The sequence below is a fragment of the Panulirus ornatus genome, chromosome 12 (assembly GCF_036320965.1).
Source record: "Panulirus ornatus isolate Po-2019 chromosome 12, ASM3632096v1, whole genome shotgun sequence".
In the NCBI taxonomy this organism is placed as follows: Eukaryota; Metazoa; Arthropoda; class Malacostraca; order Decapoda; family Palinuridae; genus Panulirus; species Panulirus ornatus.
The window spans coordinates 20,336,734-20,355,599 of record NC_092235.1 but is presented as its reverse complement, the minus strand read 5'-3'; the positions used below and the strand labels follow the sequence as shown (position 1 = coordinate 20,355,599).

At 46.5% G+C, this 18,866-nt stretch overlaps 1 protein-coding gene across 2 annotated transcripts in view; it reads left to right on the top strand.

Moving 5' to 3' along the window:
* LOC139751830 (uncharacterized) overlaps nucleotides 1-18,866 on the top strand; it is a 138,578-nt gene that overhangs the window by 108,461 nt on the left and 11,251 nt on the right. Inside the window, exons 3-5 of one of the 2 annotated variants that reach the window (XM_071667450.1) lie at nucleotides 3,708-7,518; nucleotides 11,346-11,909; nucleotides 13,836-17,605. In XM_071667450.1, the coding sequence (XP_071523551.1) occupies nucleotides 3,708-7,518; nucleotides 11,346-11,909; nucleotides 13,836-17,605 (8,145 nt within the window). The remainder of the gene's footprint in view (nucleotides 1-3,707; nucleotides 7,519-11,345; nucleotides 11,910-13,835; nucleotides 17,606-18,866) is intronic. The other variant, XM_071667451.1, reaches the window with a different exon arrangement.

Below are 18,866 nucleotides of genomic sequence, written 5' to 3'. Positions count from 1 at the left end.
GCTTGATGCTCAACTGTATAGCTCGCCTGTATGACTGTATCTTGATGCTCAACTGTATAGCTCGCCTGTATGACTGTATCTTGATGCTCAACTGTATAGCTCGCCTGTATGACTGTAGCTTGATGCTCAACTGTATAGCTCGCCTGTATGACTGTAGCTTGATGCTCAACTGTATAGCTCGCCTGTATGACTGTAGCCTGACGCTCTACTGTATATCTCGCCTGTATGACTGTAGCCTGACCCTGATATAGCGACATGACTCTACATGACGTGTATAAGCCAGGGTCGACCACCAGTATACCATGACTGTATGACTGTATCCTGATGGTAATACAGTCAAAGGGACTGTACCTGTACGAGGCAGGGTCACCTGTATACCACGACTCTGTTAACAGGTCACCTTAACTGTTGAACACACACACACACACACACACACACATGCTGAACGCGTACCTAGTATTCAAGAACACGTAACTATCCTAAAAGAACACACTATCTAGCCTTCAAGAACACGTACCGAACGTAAAAGAACACGTACCTTACCTTTAAGAACACGCACCTAGTCATAGAGAACATTTACCCACCCCTTTGGAACACGTATCCAGTCATGAAGAACACGTACGAAGCCGTAAAGAACACGAACCAAGCCTAAAGAACACGAACCAAACCTAAAAGAACACGAACCAAGCCTAAAAGAACACGAACCAAGCCTAAAAGAACACGAACCAAGCCTAAAAGAACACGAACCAAGCCTAAAAGAACACGAACCAAGCCTAAAAGAACATGAACCAAGCCTAAAAGAACACGAACCAAGGTATACAAAGAACACCCACCAAACCTTAAAGAAAACGTGAGTCTTCCCGTTTTCACAGTGTGTGTGTATAATCCTTATGACGTCACGTCTTCCCTTGGTTGACCCCCCTGCTCCTATGTTGTTTTTTCCCCATTGTAGTTACGTCTCATACACATCACGTTTATGTAATCTAGTTTGACTAACATGTACACAGTCCTCAGTTAACTTGATGATGTGGTGTTGCATATATATATATATATATATATATATATATATATATATATATATATATATATATATATATATATATATATATATATATCCCTGGGGATAGGGGATTAAGAATACTTCCCACGTATTCCCTGCGTGTCGTAGAAGGCGACTAAAAGGGGAGGGAGCGGGGGGCTGGAAATCCTCCCCTCTCGTTTTTTTTTTTTTTTTTTTTTTTTTTTTTCCAAAAGAAGGAACAGAGGGGGCCAGGTGAGGATATTCCAAAAAAGGCCCAGTCCTCTGTTCTTAACGCTACCTCGCTAATGCGGGAAATAGCGAATAGTATATATATATATATATATATATATATATATATATATATATATATATATATATATATATATATATATCTTTTCTTTCTTTCATACTATTCGCCATTTCCCACGTTAGCAAGGTAGCGTTAAGAACAGAGGACTGGGCCTCTGAGGGAATGTCCTCACCTGGCCTCGTTCTCTGTTCCTTCTTTTGGAAAATCAAAAAAAAACGAGAGGGGAGGATTTCCAGCCCCCCGCTCCCTCCCCTTTTAGTCGCCTTCTACGACACGCAGGGAATACGTGGGAAGTATTCTTTCTCCCCTATCCCCAGGGATAATATATATATATATATATATATATATATATATATATATATATATATATATATATATATATATATATATATATATGCCATGGTCATTCATATGTGGTACCATATGGTCTGTGGTGGATGTGAGGAAGCAACGCCTCCCTCCCTCCCTTCATGCCACAGCCTCTTTACGTATTCACTCTACACCATCGACTGCGCCGTCAAGCGAAACCAGACGTCTCCATTCATACTTCCACCCTCACACACACACACACACACACACACACACACACACAGGCTATGGTGTGTGTGTGTGTGTGTGTGTGTGTGTGTGTGTGAGATACTCTCTCTCCCTCTCTCTCTCTCTTCCAGTAACACACAAATAATACTCATACACAACGGTGTCTCTGGCTTCATTGAATGCAGTGTTACCAGCCTTCAATAGTTCATTCTCAGCTTCTGGTCTTCTTTCCTCCTCCTCCGCCCCGCCTTCTTTCATTCGGTTCATGTCGTCGTCTCCTTGTGTCTTTACAACCATAATGTGACGTGTTAGAAATCTTCGTCACCAGTTGATCGAAAGCCATGCAATGCGACCATCTTGACCCCTTGAGCACGACGGTGCGACCCTTGAGCAAGACGGTACGACCCTTGAGCACGACGGTACGACCCTTGAGCTCGACGGTACGACCCTATAACACGACGGTACGACCTTTGAGCTCGACGGTACGACCCTTAAGCTCGACGGTACGACCCTCTAGCACGACGGTATGACCCTGGAGCACGACGGTATGACCCTTGAGCACGACGGTACGACCCTTGAGCACGACGGTACGACCCTTGAGCAAGGCGGTACGACCCTTGAACACGACGGTACGACCCTTGAGGATGATGACCCTTAGGGGTCAAGCCGAGGTGCCGATCATCATGCCCATGAATCGTACCGTCCTCCTCGAGGGTCGTACCGTCGTGCTCGAGGGTCGTACCATCTAGCTCAAGGGTCATACCGTTGTCGTGCTCAAGGGTCGTACCTTCGTCGTGATCGAGGGTCGTACCGTTGTCGTGTTCGGTCGTACCGTCATGCTCAAGGGTCGTACCGTCGTGCTCAAGGGTCGTACCGTCGTGCTCGAGGGTCGTACCGTCGTGCTCGAGGGTCGTACCGTCGTGCTCAAGGGTCGTACCGTCGTGCTCAAGGGTCGCACCGTCGTGCTCGAGGGTCGTACCGTCGAGCTCAAGGGTCGTTTAAATCCTCTATAGCAGACCACGAATCTCGTAGATTAGGATCAGTGCAACGTACATAAGGGTTCAGAGACCACATACTTTATAAAACCTCATCCCTGGCCAATGACGAACTAACACACGTATCGGTGAGACTCAAACAGCGGCTGTGAATGCCATGTCTAACTTTGGAAATCCTATGTAAACACGACCACTCCTCTCTCTCTCTCTCTCTCTCTCCCCTGACTCATTAACCTGCATTTATCTCCCTAAAGATTTCTCTATTGTCTCTTCCTTCATTTTCCACAAGTCTCCACTTCCTTACTTCCCAGCCCTATGCTCTCGTGTGCCCCTCTTACCCTCTGTGCCATCCACCGTCTGTGTCTGTAATGTCTGTGCCACCATCGTCTGTGTCTCTAATGTCTGTGCCATCTATCGTCTGTATCTCTAATGTCTGTGCCACCATCGTCTGTGTCTCTAATGTCTGTGCCACCTACCGCCTGTGTCTCTAATGTCTGTGCCATCCACCGTCTGTGTCTCTAATGTCTATGATACCACCGTCTGTGTCTCTAATGTCTGTGCCATCCACCGTCTGTGTCTCTAATGTCTGTGCCACCATCGTCTGTGTCTCTAATGTTTGTGCCACCTACCGCCTGTGTCTCTAATGTCTGTGCCACCACCGTCTGTGTCTCTAATGTCTGTGCCACCATCGTCTGTGTCTCTAATGTCTGCCACCTACCGCCTGTGTCTCTAATGTCTGTGCCACCTACCGCCTGTGTCTCTAATGTCTGTGCCACCCACCGTCTGTGTCTCTAATGTCTGTGCCATCCACCGTCTGTGTCTCTAATGTCTGTGCCACCCCCAGGTTGCTCTGACTCGCTTGGACCACTCGCACCAGAAGGGCAAAGCGTCGGTCGGGCGGAGCGGCGCCCTCAGCAATCGTCGACCTCCGTCACGTGGCTCACGCAACTCGAAGCGTTCTTCGGCCGACAGCCTCCAGTTGGCTCTCGACCATCAGGACCTCGAAGTCGTCGACCTTGAGGAGGAGACCCCGAGGGTGGTCAACATCGAGGTGCACCTCGATGGTGGTGAAGCAGCTGAAGAACACGGAGTCGAGAGAGAGTTCACTCGCAAGGACTTTAAGGAACATAGCCTGAGTTTTAGGGAGGAGTTGGGCGACGAGCTCCAGAAGAGACAAGTGAAACAACAGGTGAGGCAGGAGGGAGAAAGGAGACAAAATAGCATCGAAGCCAGACAGGAAATAAGGAGAAGACTTCTCCAGAACCGATACAGACGGTCTGGCGCCTCCGTCGGGGGATCGAACCCTCTCCTAAACAACTTCTCCACCGAAGCAGAAGAATCCTTCCGAAGAATCAAAGAGGAAGTCGCTCGCTTGGCTGCCAAAAGGAGATCGTCCAGTGATATCAGCGACTCGCGAGCTCCCAGCGATTCCACGAGAGACGACCAGAGAAGCGACAGCTTCAGGCGCTGGAGTGAGGACAGGGAATCGCTCTTCGACTCCGCCAGCGTCCTCTTAGACAGGAACGCCGAGGACAACAGGTCATCGTCAGAGGCCGATTTTGTGATCAGCGATCGCGAGAGCATTGCCGACTCTGGACTGGTAAATCGGCGAACTGTTATTACCATCAGCGAAAAGAAGAGTAAATCAGCTACTAATCTCAACCCGGAAGACTCGACGCCTCTGTGGATTCGGGATTTGCAGACGAGACGGTCTCTGAGAGGGAAAGACCAAGCCCCCTCGAGGATCGTCCCTATCCACCTCGATCCCGAGTTCGATGGAGGAATCAACGTCTCGATCGTGAACCAGGCGGAACCAAATCGAAAGGACAGTACCTCGCGCATGTACGTTCGTCAAAGTGATTCAGAAAACAGACCTTCGAGAGCCAGCGCCTTCAACGTCAGGAGGACGATAGAGAAGCGACAGATCCAGCAGGAACGACGCGAGAGAAGAGCATTGAGAGAACAGATCAGAGAACAGCTGAGGAGTCTCTCCGAAGGACGTGAGAGGAAAGACTCATCGGGGTCTCATGTCTCCTCAGTCCACCTGAGCCAAAACTCGGTTCGTTCCAAGTCTATGAGCTCTCTTGATCAAGACCAAGACAGTTCCAGGAGTGAATCCCCCCTGTTCAAAGTTCAGTCTAGTCCCACATTGGAAAAGGAGAAGGACGAGGTGAGGAGTTATTTATTCGGCGTCTCGAACCTCACTGAAACTGGAGAATGTTCCCGGGATATGTCCCCAACCTCCAGGGATGAGACTCAGGTAACCAGAAGGGAGTCTACGGAAGCCAACAGCCAAGACACAGTCCACGTGTGTCAAAAGACCTTCATCTTCGAGCGGCCTGAAACCTGGCAGTGGACGCAGTCCTGGGACTCGCTGAAGACACCCCAGGAGAGAGCTGACCAGGGGAATAGTCGCAAAGTCAGTAAATCAGTCGATTCCGTCCAGACGTCGCCTGATCTGGGCAGTCGACACTCGTCCATTCAGTCGAGCGTCTTGTCAGTCGGGTCTTCGAAGTCATCTTGGCGGGACCACAAACTTCGCCAGACGGAATACGGGACGCGACTCTTCTCCCCAGTTCAAAATACCCCCATAGGCAGTCTCGAGAGCTCGACCTCTTGCCCTCCCGCTCTGTCTGTGCCCGACACAGCCACAGCTAAGCGGGATTCCTTACCGCCACTGAGTGAGGGACTTCCCTCCTCAGACCCTCACCCTATCCCACCTCCGAGGAGGAATAAACTGAGTCGGTCCACCGGGCAGATCACACTGGAGGAAGAGGAGAAACCCAACTGGATCCGACTGGCCAAGGAGCGACGGAGTCTTCGGACAGCTAAGCAAGTGGACCAGCTGTCCGATAGAGCCTCGACCGCCAGTAAGGAGCCGGAGTGGGTGGCCAGAGCCCGTAAGAAACTCGAGTCTCTGAATGTAACGCTGACGAGCACGACCGACTTCAACTCCGCCAGTTCCTACGTCACCGAGTCTTCCTCAGCGTGGAGTCGGGGTGGTTTAGACGCCCTCGATGATCTAAAGGAGGAGGCCTCGCGCATTGGAGACGAGTTAGCCGAGGAGGCAATCACCAGAGTGAACGAAGACTTGGGTCTTCATAAAGACACCAGCAGGATGTTGGAACACAGTAAAGAGCGATCTCGAGAACCTTCTGCCGAAAGACCTCGCGTATCCTTCGACACCTTCGCTGCCGAGGCCTCTGACGGGGACTCCAGTCGAAGGTCGCGTTCTCGAAGGCCCCAGAAGGATGAGGTGCGCTTCGGCGACCTGAAGCACGACTGGGGAGGAGCGCAGACCAAAGCCACGAAGGCGAGTAACGGCAAACAGAAGGAGATGCGCTTTGGTGAAATTCAGGTGAAGGAGACTTTTCCAGACCCTTCTGAGAGGTCGAAGGAAACGAGATTCGGAGACCACGTTCCTCCAACCCAGAAATCTTCAAGTAACTCCAGTTCAGGGAATGGCAAGCGTCCGGTCATGCGTTTCGGCGACACTCCACTCAACCTGTTCCCCGCCTCTGAGCCCAAGGGCCCTCAGAGCAGCTCCAAGTTCGAGTCCGTGGCTGGTCCGGACCCCACGAAGATGACGGCAGAACAGCTGAACCAGAACGTCGAGGAGTACGATTTTCCAATCCCCACAGGGAAGGAAGATGCCTCAGAGCTCATGAGGTTTCTCGAGGAGAGCTTAAAGAAAACGGAAATTGTCCCCGAAGTGGTATGCGCCGAAGACAACCGCCCAAAGCCGAAGGGCATCCTCAAGAGACGGTCTGTGGAAAACGTGCTGCACGAGCTCAAGAGGGAAGAGAGAAGCGAGTGGCTTCAAAAGGTAGAACACCAGAAGAGCGCGTCCTTTGACTGGGACTCTGTAGGTAAGGGAGCTGACGCAGGCTTGGACAGTGGTCACACAAGAAGTACCGGACACAAAGTGAGGAAAGAACACTACAAGGGACACTCAGATACTCCTCATAAAGCCAGACAACACAACAGTCACCACCACAACCACCACCACCACACCTCCTCATCAACCACAGCTATCTCTGCTACTAATGGCAGCTTCTTTAACGTAAAACTCCGGCATGTCTCCTCTAACAAGCGTGAACCGGCATTAACTAACGACTCGCTTCGCTTCCACTCAGAACACTCGCTACACAGACGGTCACAAGGTGTATACTTTAACACAGAGAGACACAGCGGAGATTTCTCATCCCTCACCAGCTTTTCCAGCAATCAGGAGGTCATTGAGGAGCCCCGGAGGGCCTCCACTAGCGGCGGCAGCCACGGCTCCTCCACGGCCTCGAGCCAAGAGTCCCTCTCAGACTCGGGTGGAAACCTGGCCCAAGGCGAGACTGACCGGGCCGTCAGCGACATCACAGATGACGATGACCAGAGCGAGAGCAAGAGGACGGTGAGAATGATAAAGCTCAAAGAAATCCCGCCGAATGAGGAGAAAATCCAAGTCAGTACGTGCCATTGGATTCCAGGCTACGACAGCAAGGAGACGGGAGTCGGGGGGGTGCGGAAGGCGACGGTGTCCACCGGCAGGAGGGCGGTGACCGTGGGAAGCAAGGGAGTGCGGGAATTCCTACAGAAGGTGCAGGAGCCCCCTACCCCAGCCTGGGGCACCTGCAGGACAGGGCGTGGCTTAGGCACATCAGGTAAGAATCATTAGTCCCACTGTACACCACACCTTTAGACTAGCGGTTAATGATTGTAAGAAGATAAAGAGATGTTGAGGATAGTGTTCAACGAGTATCGTAGTATTGAACTTGTATATTCCATGAGATAGTCTGTCTTTACTCTATCAAGATAGTCCATATTATTAGCACCAGTGTACTAGCGTCACCATGGCTAAGGGGGGAAGAATGAGTGAAATGCCAGCTACCTGTTGTCCCCAGTGTCAAAAAAACAGTTGTTGTAATCTCAACACGACCCCTTGTCTTAACCTCACTACCAGTCTCTAGCTTCTCAACTCATACGTAATTCACGTTACCAGAGGCTCAGATTGGGGCGTCTGAATGTGTGTAGATGTAACCAATATGAAAAGACAGGAAAGATAGGTAGCATGTTTGAGGAAAGAAACCTGGATGTTCCGGCTCTGAGTAAAAAAAAAAAAAAAAAAAAGCTCAAGGGCAAAGGAAGGAGTGGCACTACTTCTGAAGTAAGAGTTGTGGGAGTGTGTGAAAAAAATTCAAGAAAGTAAATGCAAGACTAATATAGGTTAAAATGAAAGTGAATAGCGAGAGATGGGTGATTATCATTGCTTATGCACCTGGCTATGAGAAAAATGATTATGTGAGGCAACGTGTTTGGGAATAGCTAAAGAGTGTGTCAGCAATTTTGACGTAGGAGAACGGCCATTACTGATGGGCGATTTGAATGCGAAGGTGAGCAATGTGGCAGTTGAGTGTATAATTGGGGGAACATGGGGTGAAGACCTGTATAGAGCATCAGATTGGGGAGGAGCAGTGTGATTTCAGAAGTGGTTGAGGATGTGTGGATCAGGTGTTTTCTGTAAAGAATGTGTGCGAGAAATACTTAAGAAACAGATGGATTTGTATGTAGCATTTACGGATCTAGAGAGAACATTTGATAGTAGTGGTAGAGATGCCTCGCGGAAGGTATTAAGAATATATGGTGTGGTATGAAAGTTGCATGAAGCAATGAGAAGTTTTTATAAAGGGTGTAAGGCATGTGTACGAGTAGGAAGAAAGGACAGTAAATGGTTCCAAGTGAAGGTTGGTCTGCAGCTGGGGTTTGTGATGTCATCATGACTGTTCATTTTCTTTAAGGATGGGATGTTAAGGAAGGTAAATGCGAGAGTTGGAGAGAGGGGCGAGTATGCAGTCTGTGGGAGAGATACAGCTGTGGTGGCTGATTCGGGTGAGAAACTGCAGAAGTTGGCGACTGAGTTTAGAAGGGTGTGTGAAAGGAGAAAGTTGGGAATAAATGTACATCAAAGCAAGGTTATTAGGTTCAGCAGAATTGAGGGACAGTTTAGTTTGGGGTTGTGAATTGGAATGGAGAAAACCTTGAAGTGAAGTGGCAGGCAATATAACCATGGATGTGGAAGTGAGTCACAGGGTGGTGGAAGGGAGTCACAGGGTGGTGGAAGGGAGTCACAGGGTATGGAAGGGAGTCACAGGGTGGTGGAAGGGAGTCACAGGGTATGGAAGGGAGTCACAGGGTGTGAAGTGATGTAAGGAGGTGCAAACGTGAGGACGAGACGGGATGATTTGAGAGGACCTTCCTCACTTCAAAGGTAACCATCATTTTCCTGTTTTTTTCTGTAGAGTGCAGCCGCCTGGAAGGTGCACGTGCCAACTAAATGGGGTTCTTGGGGCTGGAGAATAAGAATGAGAGAGAGAGAGAGAGAGAGAGAGAGAGAGAGAGAGAGAGAGAGAGAGAGAGAGAGAGAGAGAGAGAGAGGACGTCTACTAGACTTTGCCATTCGGCAGAGCTGGTGTGTGTGTGTGTGTGTGTGTGTGTGTAGTGCCCACGGCATTTGATATTATATTTCCAAGCAATGCTTCGCAAAAACACTAAAAGTAAAAAAAGGGTATGTGTTTCTCTAGTGATCAATAATCTGAATACACAAAGCATGTCTCTGTGATCTCAATTCACGACATTATATATATATATATATATATATATATATATATATATATATATATATATATATATATATATATATATATTTAATCATAACCATATCTCATTGATTATTAGTAACTCCCTCTGACGCTCTATAAGAATAATGTAAGATTATATTCTCCCACCTTTCAATTACCCTTTTTTTGCATACTACTAATAACAGCATAGGGAAAATAGTCAATGTGCTTCTTGATGTAGAATATATATATATATATATATATATATATATATATATATATATATATATATATATATATATATATATATATATATACGAATGACTACAACATATGCATTGTGACAGAGTAGATTGGTTCATAAGTAGTTTGTGCTAGATTCTGACCACGCTTGCCATAGAGACTTTGAAGAGTAGAGTAATGTTAGCAGTAAGCGCTACTCCTAACAGATGAAGAGGGAAAGTATACAGTCATAGACGACAAAATCCAGGGACATGCCTTGTCGAAGCTGTACGGAGTCCTATGTCTCAACAAACAGGAACATGAGATCCATACAGCTTTGGCACAGCACTTGCTCAGCCCTCAGGCACGTCCCTTACCTGACTCTCGTCCGTGACTGTATACTGTGTAAGTGTGGCATGTGACGGCTAACTCTATTGTCCTGTATGTTGCAGTTCTCGCCCGCTCCTCCCTGCTAACCCGCCTCACTAACCGACCCAGTCCAGCCTGGCTTCATTAGCACTACCTGTTCTCCTGCTACTGCTGCTGCTGATGCTGCTGTTCCTGCTGTTCCTGCTGCTGCTGCTGTTGCTCCTGGCACACCACTAGCCACACCCAGAGATGATAAAAAGGGGTCACCATCTCTCGATTGCCCTTAGGTATCATGTGTCAAGGATGGGGCTCTAAGGTGGGAGGTGGAAACGCCCCTGTTCTTGGACAATCTGCAGGGTGATTTGGCTAGCCCGCTCCACCAACCCCCCCAGACAGCAAGCAGGATGTGTATATGAGTGATTGCAAGCAGGACATGATGATGAGTGTGGCTGCATGTTATCTGACGCTATATTTGTGAAGGAAAGAAACAAAACTTTAGCCTCTAAGTGATTCCATCAGAATCTATGGTGTTACATGCAATTTAAAATAAAAAAAAGATATGACATTTTCGAACAGACTCTTGTGTAAGATACGATAATAGTTTGAGGGAGTTGGGTCGACTTGCAGGTACTACTAGACTCTGCTTCATGAACCCAAGCCTAATAATCTTACAAGAACATTTGCCCTGCACCGTGAGATGGGACAGGGTCGACTTGGTCTGACAACCAATGGTCAGACTCTCTCTGTAGTGTGAGAATGACACATCATCTTCTTATCCTTAGAAAAACTTTTATGCATATGTGATATAAATTGTGCCTTTAGAAAGTATGTATATAAAGGTGTAAATAATAGTAGAAGGTCATACATAGTTCAGAGGAGAAGAGGCAGTGAGCAGTGCGCCTCGACCTAGCAAATAGTAGCTTAATTTCCTTTTTCGTTGGCTCTCACTTTGGTACGAAGTGTTACGAGATCGTATCTCTGATGAAGAGCTCACACTACGACAGAGTAAAGAAACAGATCCATGCTATTAGTGTGAACCATCTGGTAAATGTACATTGTGTCTACATGTTTAGTTTTCTTAGCCAAAGTAGGACATACAAACTGGAGTGCCAATGGAATGTCTGGCGGTACATGGTATTTCAAAAAATAAATAAATAAATAAATGAAATGGTGACTGCTCTGTGTAAATAAGGTAAAATGTGTTATGTAATGACAGATTATGATACAACAATGTTCAAGGGAGGGAGACAAAGTGTTATCAAGCGTCACATTATCAATTCCAGAGCCCAAAGATGACACTTTTGTACCTGGAGTTCCTTTAGCAACACCAAGCCCTTGGGAAAGCGACGATGGTGCTGATACCAACCCTCCAACATTAGGCTCAGGATCCACTGAAGCTCACACCACCACCCACAACCACCACCACGTTATTAACCACACCCTTCGCCAAGATATTATAACATATCGAATTCCACAACCAGTGCCTCAAGTGTCCTCCTCCTCCTCCACCACCACAACCCTCGGTGAAGACCGCACCTCTCGCGTCGTCCCTCCTGGACACAACAGCCACGGCGAGTCGGGCTGGACTGTAATCCAAACTTTTGCCAAACCTTCCAATGATCCAGCCAGCCATCACGACTTCGAAGAAGAACGAGAACACCTGTCTGTAGAACAGGAGGAACAGGACAATGAACACGAAGCACTCAAGAGAGAGGAGTCCGTCAATGACTCACACGCCCTGGGTCGTTACCAGGAACTAACACTGCAAATTACTCCCACCACAACACACTCAGCTTACCTCGCCTCTTACCAACTCACCCCAGTAGACGTACGGCCACCTGCCACAGGTAAGGTCCACCAGTGGTACTCGAAGCCCACTCCAGGTAAGGCCCAGCAGTGGTGGTAGACGACTACCACCACTACCACTACAGGTGAGGTTCGCCAGTGGTACAGTTAGGCACAACGGATGGATCTCACCAGTCATGCACAGCAGGTAAGACCCATGCATGGTATGGTCAACCACAGCTCAGGAGCTCCACGCCTTCTTAATGGTACGTCATTAACAAGCAAACGACCGATGTGAACTGTCCTAACTGCTTACTCCTAATGTTGAGGACCATCTAAGTACTTTACAATTGTAAAGTATATAACAATGCTGCCGATACTTTGGTTTGTTTACCAAAGTATATAACAATGCTGCCGATAATTTGGTTCGTTTACAATTGTAACGTACTTAACAAAGCTGCTGATAATCTGATTAGTTTACCACAGTATATAACAAAGTTGCTAATGATTTGAACCAGGTGATACGAGACATCAAATTCTTTTGAAAATAAATCCTCTTGTCTTGGATGTATTATATTACTACCATTCTGAAGTGCTGCTACGTATATTTCCAATATTTTCTTTAACATTCATCAAACAACAAAGACAGAGATGGATAGATTTTTTTCTTGGTAAAGATGACACACACACACACACAAGAAAAAACTATTGACTGCCATTCCTGTGTGACCATAACTTTCTCAGATACAGACGTGACTGTGCTCAGAAGGAAACCATATGACACAAAGGGACTTTATATTTCACTGTGGTAGCATTATTATCATAGCAACACACACACACACACACACACACACACACACACACACACACACACAGTCAACTGCGTGAAACAAGAAACAAAAGTAAAAAAAATTGGTTAAGTAACTGTAAGATTTTGAAAGATGTGACATTGTCAAGTATGGGACTATAATGCTCCTATTTTTATGACTATGTAAAGTTGTACAGTACCAAAAAATTACTTCACTGTACAGCACTGTACTTATCAGTTCATTGTACATATCTACGTATGCACAGATCACAAATGAAAACCTTCATCAAACCGTTTTCAAGAACCACGAACACAAGGACAATAAAACGAAATTTTCAAATCGTGTTGAACACCTACTTAATAATCTTCGGTCTATCAACAACAGAACGAAAACTTCACACTTCAGGTACGTTTGTAACTCCCTAACCCACTTTCCGTAGCAGGGTAAGTCATCTCCTTGTAACTGTGTCTTTGCTGGGCAAGATTCCTGTTCTCTTGAACACAATGCACTTCTCACTAAAGGAGAAAGTCGACATTGAGGCCTCAGAAGTAGAATATGGTGCATCTAAAGACAAACTCTTCTGGTGTGTAGGTGTTTACGTCCTTACTGAAGGGACAAGAAGACCGCCTATGGTGACTTTATAACTCATGTACTTAACATTTTGGAAAGATTCACAATTTTGCGCGTGATCAAGTATATTTCTATGAGTCCTCGGGGAAAAGTCACTTGTTTACCAAATGGCGTCCTAGCTACGTCTCTGCGTTGTATATCAACTGACTGTTGTGTTTCTTTCTTGTATCTCCCCTGATGATGTGATGATTACATGAAAGTGCACTTGGTAACTTATAGTTTTTCATTTTTCCCGTGGACTCATAGGAATATATTTAACATATAGGCGGCTATGTCCAATCTGCTGTGAACTAATCAGATTAATACTCATTCCTATAAAAAAAAAAAGATTTGTTTAACAGCTATGACTAAATTCACATTAAAATGATCTTTGACATATATGTACATCGGTGATAGATGTATTTTACATAACATCTTTGCAAAAATGGATATATTCACTGCCACTTGACTTTTACGTATAAGCCCACCAGGTAAATCAGGAAATCTTACAACTCCAGAGTTTCCAAAGTGTTGTCCAGACTCTTATCCATCATCTTGTCTCTCCCACAGAGGAGGAGCAGCTGTCCTCCACCTCCACTACCTCCTCGACTGAGTACGGTAACACCCCCACCACGTCCACCGAAAGAAACGAGGCTCCTCAGGTCCTACACAGCAGCAACAGCTCACCACAACCACCCATCTCCTCCTCCTCCTCCGTCGTCACCACCTCCTCCTCCTCCTCCTCCCGCAGCGAGACGAGAGAACCGACCAAACCACCCGCGAAAATCTTCAGCTTCACCTTCAGCGCCGACCAGAAAACCCGACCAGAAACTACCTTCAGGGAACTTGAGGAAGACACGCTCGTACATTTGAAGACACAGAAGGAGGTTGAAAATATAAGGCGGACCGAAGGGATGAAGACTTTGACTCTAATCACAAATCCTAGTGATGTACATAGACATAATCATCATCCCCACCCGAGTGCGAAGGCCCATTCGAATGGCCATGCCATCATGTCCATGGCCTCTTGTGTAGAGTTAAATAAATCAAAGTCAGTCAAAATTGGTAGTCACGATAACGACGCAATAGGTGAACAGCTGTTACCCAGATCAGCTGAAGTGTTATCTAAAGCATTTGGAACGAAGTTGGTCACACAAAGTACCTCGAGCAGCGGAGGGATGCACAAGTCCGAGGATAAATTTGTGGAGGAGACGTCAAAGCACAAAGTCCACCAGGTGAAAGTTGAAGTTGTGGGTGATGAGGAGCAGAGGCAAATATCCCTCCGGAAGAAGGAGGAGAGGAGGAGGAGCAGTCTGTTGGAGTGGGAGGCTATACAGAGACAGAGACTTGAAGATGAGGAAAAGAATCGTATCAACAAGAATCTCTCTATGAAACCCGTCTCCACCAAGATAAAGGAACTGGTCAAAATGCACGGAAGTTTCATGTCAATGTTCAGTAAGGATAAGAAGACGGACATAAATGGGACGGTCGATGGCAAAGACGACATTGTTTTCAGGAAGATCTCCTCTGAAAACTTGCATTCCATCCCCAAAACCGAGTCAGTGAAAGAGACATCAGTCGCCATGAAATCCCCTTACATGGTTAAGAAGCTACTCTCCCCCCAGAGAAACCCCAGCCCCCACGACGAACCCCAGCGACTCAGTCGTAGGGCATCATCCAAGACTCACTCACCAAACCGTAAATCGTCCAATCCTACGACACAGAAGGAAGCCTCAAAGTCTCGCCCATCAAGTGACAGGAGAGAGCACCCAGCCCATAGAATCCTCACTGAAAATAACTGGAAGAATTCCGCCGTGCAGAGGGAGGTATCTGGGACCTCTAGTCAGAAAGGAAGACCATCCAACACCTCCTCCTCCTCTTCCTCCTCCTCAAGATTAAGGAAGAGTTCCAGTAAAACCTCCTCACCTGAGAGAACAGCAAGTAACAGAGGGAAAGACGTACCCCCACCACCATTATCCTCTGAGATCTTCACTGATGAGGTTAAAGTCTCAGAGTCAAAGCCAAGGCTGAAGGAAGGAGGAGGAGGAGGAGACTCGTCCAAGTATTCAAGAAAAGTCTCCCCTCCTGTGCCACCCAAACCACACAACCTCCACGAAAAATCTCAAGCCTATCCATCCCCTTACCTGGAAATGAAGAGAAGGGAGTCGAGTAAACACGTGAATGAAAGGGATAAATATAATTCCCAGACGTCTTTCAGCCACGTGAAGCGCACGAGTGAAGGGAGATCAAGCATCAAAGATCCAAAGAACAGAAAAGAATGGTTGAATAAGATGCTCAACACACTTTCCTCTGACCACATCCCTAACTTGGAGAAACCAAACTCGCCTGAGACAGCAACGTTTCCCTTAACTCAATCCAAAATACATCAGGACAGGACGAAATATTCTGAGAATATCTACACTGAAGACGACCCTAGTGAAAAACTTAATGGATTTACAAGCCCTGTTCCTCCAATGAGGAGATGTACTCCATCCTCCTCCAAGATCTTCAATGACCAACTTCAGTCAGCATTGATGAAATATTCCTCCACCACCACCACCACCAGCACCGCATCTTCTTCCCCTTCACCCAAACCATCATCATCCAACCCAACAGTGTCATCCACACAGCCACTGTTGTCGTCTAAGCTTGTCTCGCCCCATTTCACCAAACAGTGTGTCGATCCTACAGACGCCTCTTGTTCATTCAAATCGAACCCATCACTCCCGTCCACTCCGACGACGTCTTTGAGATTCTCCGTCAGGGAATCCCTTCAGTCAGACCAGTTTCAAGCCATGAATGAAAGACGAGGACCAGTCAGTCTGTCCTCCATATTGGGGGATTGCTCCTCGCGATCTTCTTCGATGACGTCCACGCCTCTAACCTCCCCAAGAGCAACCCCAGAGAGGGTTATCAAAAAGGAGTCTCACGATCTGGCGTCAAGGCTTGGTGTCATCCTTGAATCTAGTTTGAGGGATGAACAAAGGGTTCGCCTTCCAGGCGAAGAGCAGAAGGAAAACATTGCCCCTTCTCCAGGCACAAGAACGGAGTCCCTGGAAACAGACACTGAGGAAGACGAGAGTACAAATCCTATCATGTCCTCTTCCTTGAGGTCTTCCAGCCGACTGAAGGACAGAAGTGAAGAGAGGAAGAAGGGACTTAAAATGAACTATGCGGAGACAAGTCCCCAAAAGGAGAGTAATGGGTCATGGCAGCCATCACCATACAAGCCTTTCACCTTCGCAAAACCTTCCGTCACGATAAAGACAATGACTTTAGGTGTCGATCCACACAGAGTCGCTACATTCAACACTCCTCACTTGCACAAAGAAGACAAACCAGATCCGATGTACCTGACATCGTCCACTTTCTCTAGTTTACGTGAGAGTAGAAATGTCAATTGTGTCCCTGACAAGAAGAAATTCTCTTTAGAGCGTTCAGAATATTCTGAGAGCAGAGAGCCTTTCCCATCACGATACACACATGAGAAGAGTCCCTCACAGAAGCGATTTTCCGAGTCTTTAGCCTGGGGTGTCACAGACAGCAACTGTACGATGGATGAGGACGACAGACAATTTCCCTCCTCAGCACACGAACCCTTTGTCTCGAATTACTTCAAGGAAAGGCCGTCAAGATCTGGAGAGACATCAGAAAGGTCGACGCCAGAGAAAGACGCTCGACCCGTCTCCCTCTCGAGCATTTTGTCCAGAGAAGTGAAACCGAAAGGTTCTGTGGCGGAGGAACCAGAGGGATTTCAATTCAAGCCAAACCTGTCGTTCTCCGAAGAATTAAATGACATGACCCGTAAATACTGCAAAGACATGGCCAACCACCAGCCACCTTCAGAGGAAACTGATGAAGACACCTCGTGCACTCAGGTCCCAACAGCCACTAATTACGACAGTGATGAGGTATTTGACAATGACCCAGTCCCAGATGAGGCAGATAAGAAGAGAGACTCCAGTCTAGAACCCCGGTCAAAAGAATCCTCACCCGTCCGAGACCACAGGAGAGCGAGTAACGTCAAACCGGATCGGAAAAAGCCAGCAAAACCCAAACCACCCAAGGAAATGCTTTCAAGTCCGTCCGCCCCGAAGGGCCTCCCCAGGACGAGTTCTACAAGCTCCGGCAAATCAAGACACCTCGTCGTCCGTCGGAATTCTAGTCTCAAGAGAAACCGCTCCCAAGATGCAGCTGGGTCGACGAAGCTCAAGAAGGAGCGGAAGGACTCCGAGGAGGATCAGGATGACCTGAAGGACGAGACCTTCGTGCAGGACGCCGCAGGATGGACCAAGACCAAGACAACAGTTAGGAGAGCCAGACTCGGGTCCTCGGAGAAGGTGCGTCCTCCTCATGTCATGTCTTTCACTGTTCTATCACACGTACCATAAACAGTGAGGGCAGGATGATTAATGTGATTAGATATTACTCAAAGATCAATTCAAATGTAATCTTACATTCATTATGTATTCTCTTCTTGGTACTTTAAGATTTTGGGTGTCTATGAATTACATTTCTGTAAATGTAATTTTGATGCCTCAAAGTAATGCATATTCTATACATCTGATTCAGATATTACTTAAATATTACGACATATGTAGATGCAAGAAACATGCATGATTACTTTTCTATTCTCTCTCTATCTCTGATCTCTATTCTCTTTAAGAACTCCCTTAAAGGGTTTGGCTACAGCAGAAGGATCTCCGCAACTGCTGAACTCCATTGCCGCATCTTAAACCTTTAAACATCTTCAGTATAATTGCTTTAACTAAATAACTTCAAATCATGGCTATGCTTTGCACACTCATAAAGACCGAGTCGGCATTGCCAAATATTGACATTCATATGTGTTGTCATATGTAGATGCAACAAGTTTATCTTAACAGACTTTGGGGAACAGACATGATGTACTGATGATTTAATCCTTTTACTGCTCATCTCCTGAGAATTTACCCTCCTCCTCTCGTGTAAAGGAAAAGGGATCCAAATCGTATATGTCTATATCATGTTTATAGAACAATATACTACTACACTTCCCCTATACTGGTGTGTGAAAGGGTTCAGAGTGGACGGGAGAAAACCAAGAATACTGCCATTGATGCTCATTTTTTTTTTTCTGTGTAGCTAAGTTGTTGTTCCTAAGCACAGTTTCAGTTTATAGATTAATTAACAAATGAAGATCACCCGCAAAAGTCTATTTCATACAAGTCTCTCCTAAAGTTTCAGCAGGTGATGTGCATTTGGTATACAGGACTGAACCCTGCGAAAGGGTGTATCCCTACATGTAGTATACATAATCCAACCCTGTGTGAATGATGAGAACTGTATAGATACAATGGATGTGGACTATCCTGAAAACTGTTTCAAAATCTGAGGGGAAGTACCTCCCTCGTCAAGTGAGGAGTTCTTACATGTGACTACAAAATTTAGGCAAGTCTATTATGTATAAATATTGACATCATATAACTTTATATTTTGAAGTGTGGAACAAACCATTTGATTTTGACACAGTCTATCAATCTATCTACCTATCTATCTATCTATCATTTATCTATCTATCTCTAATGCCCATTTCCTTTGCATTTTGTCTCGTCATAAGTA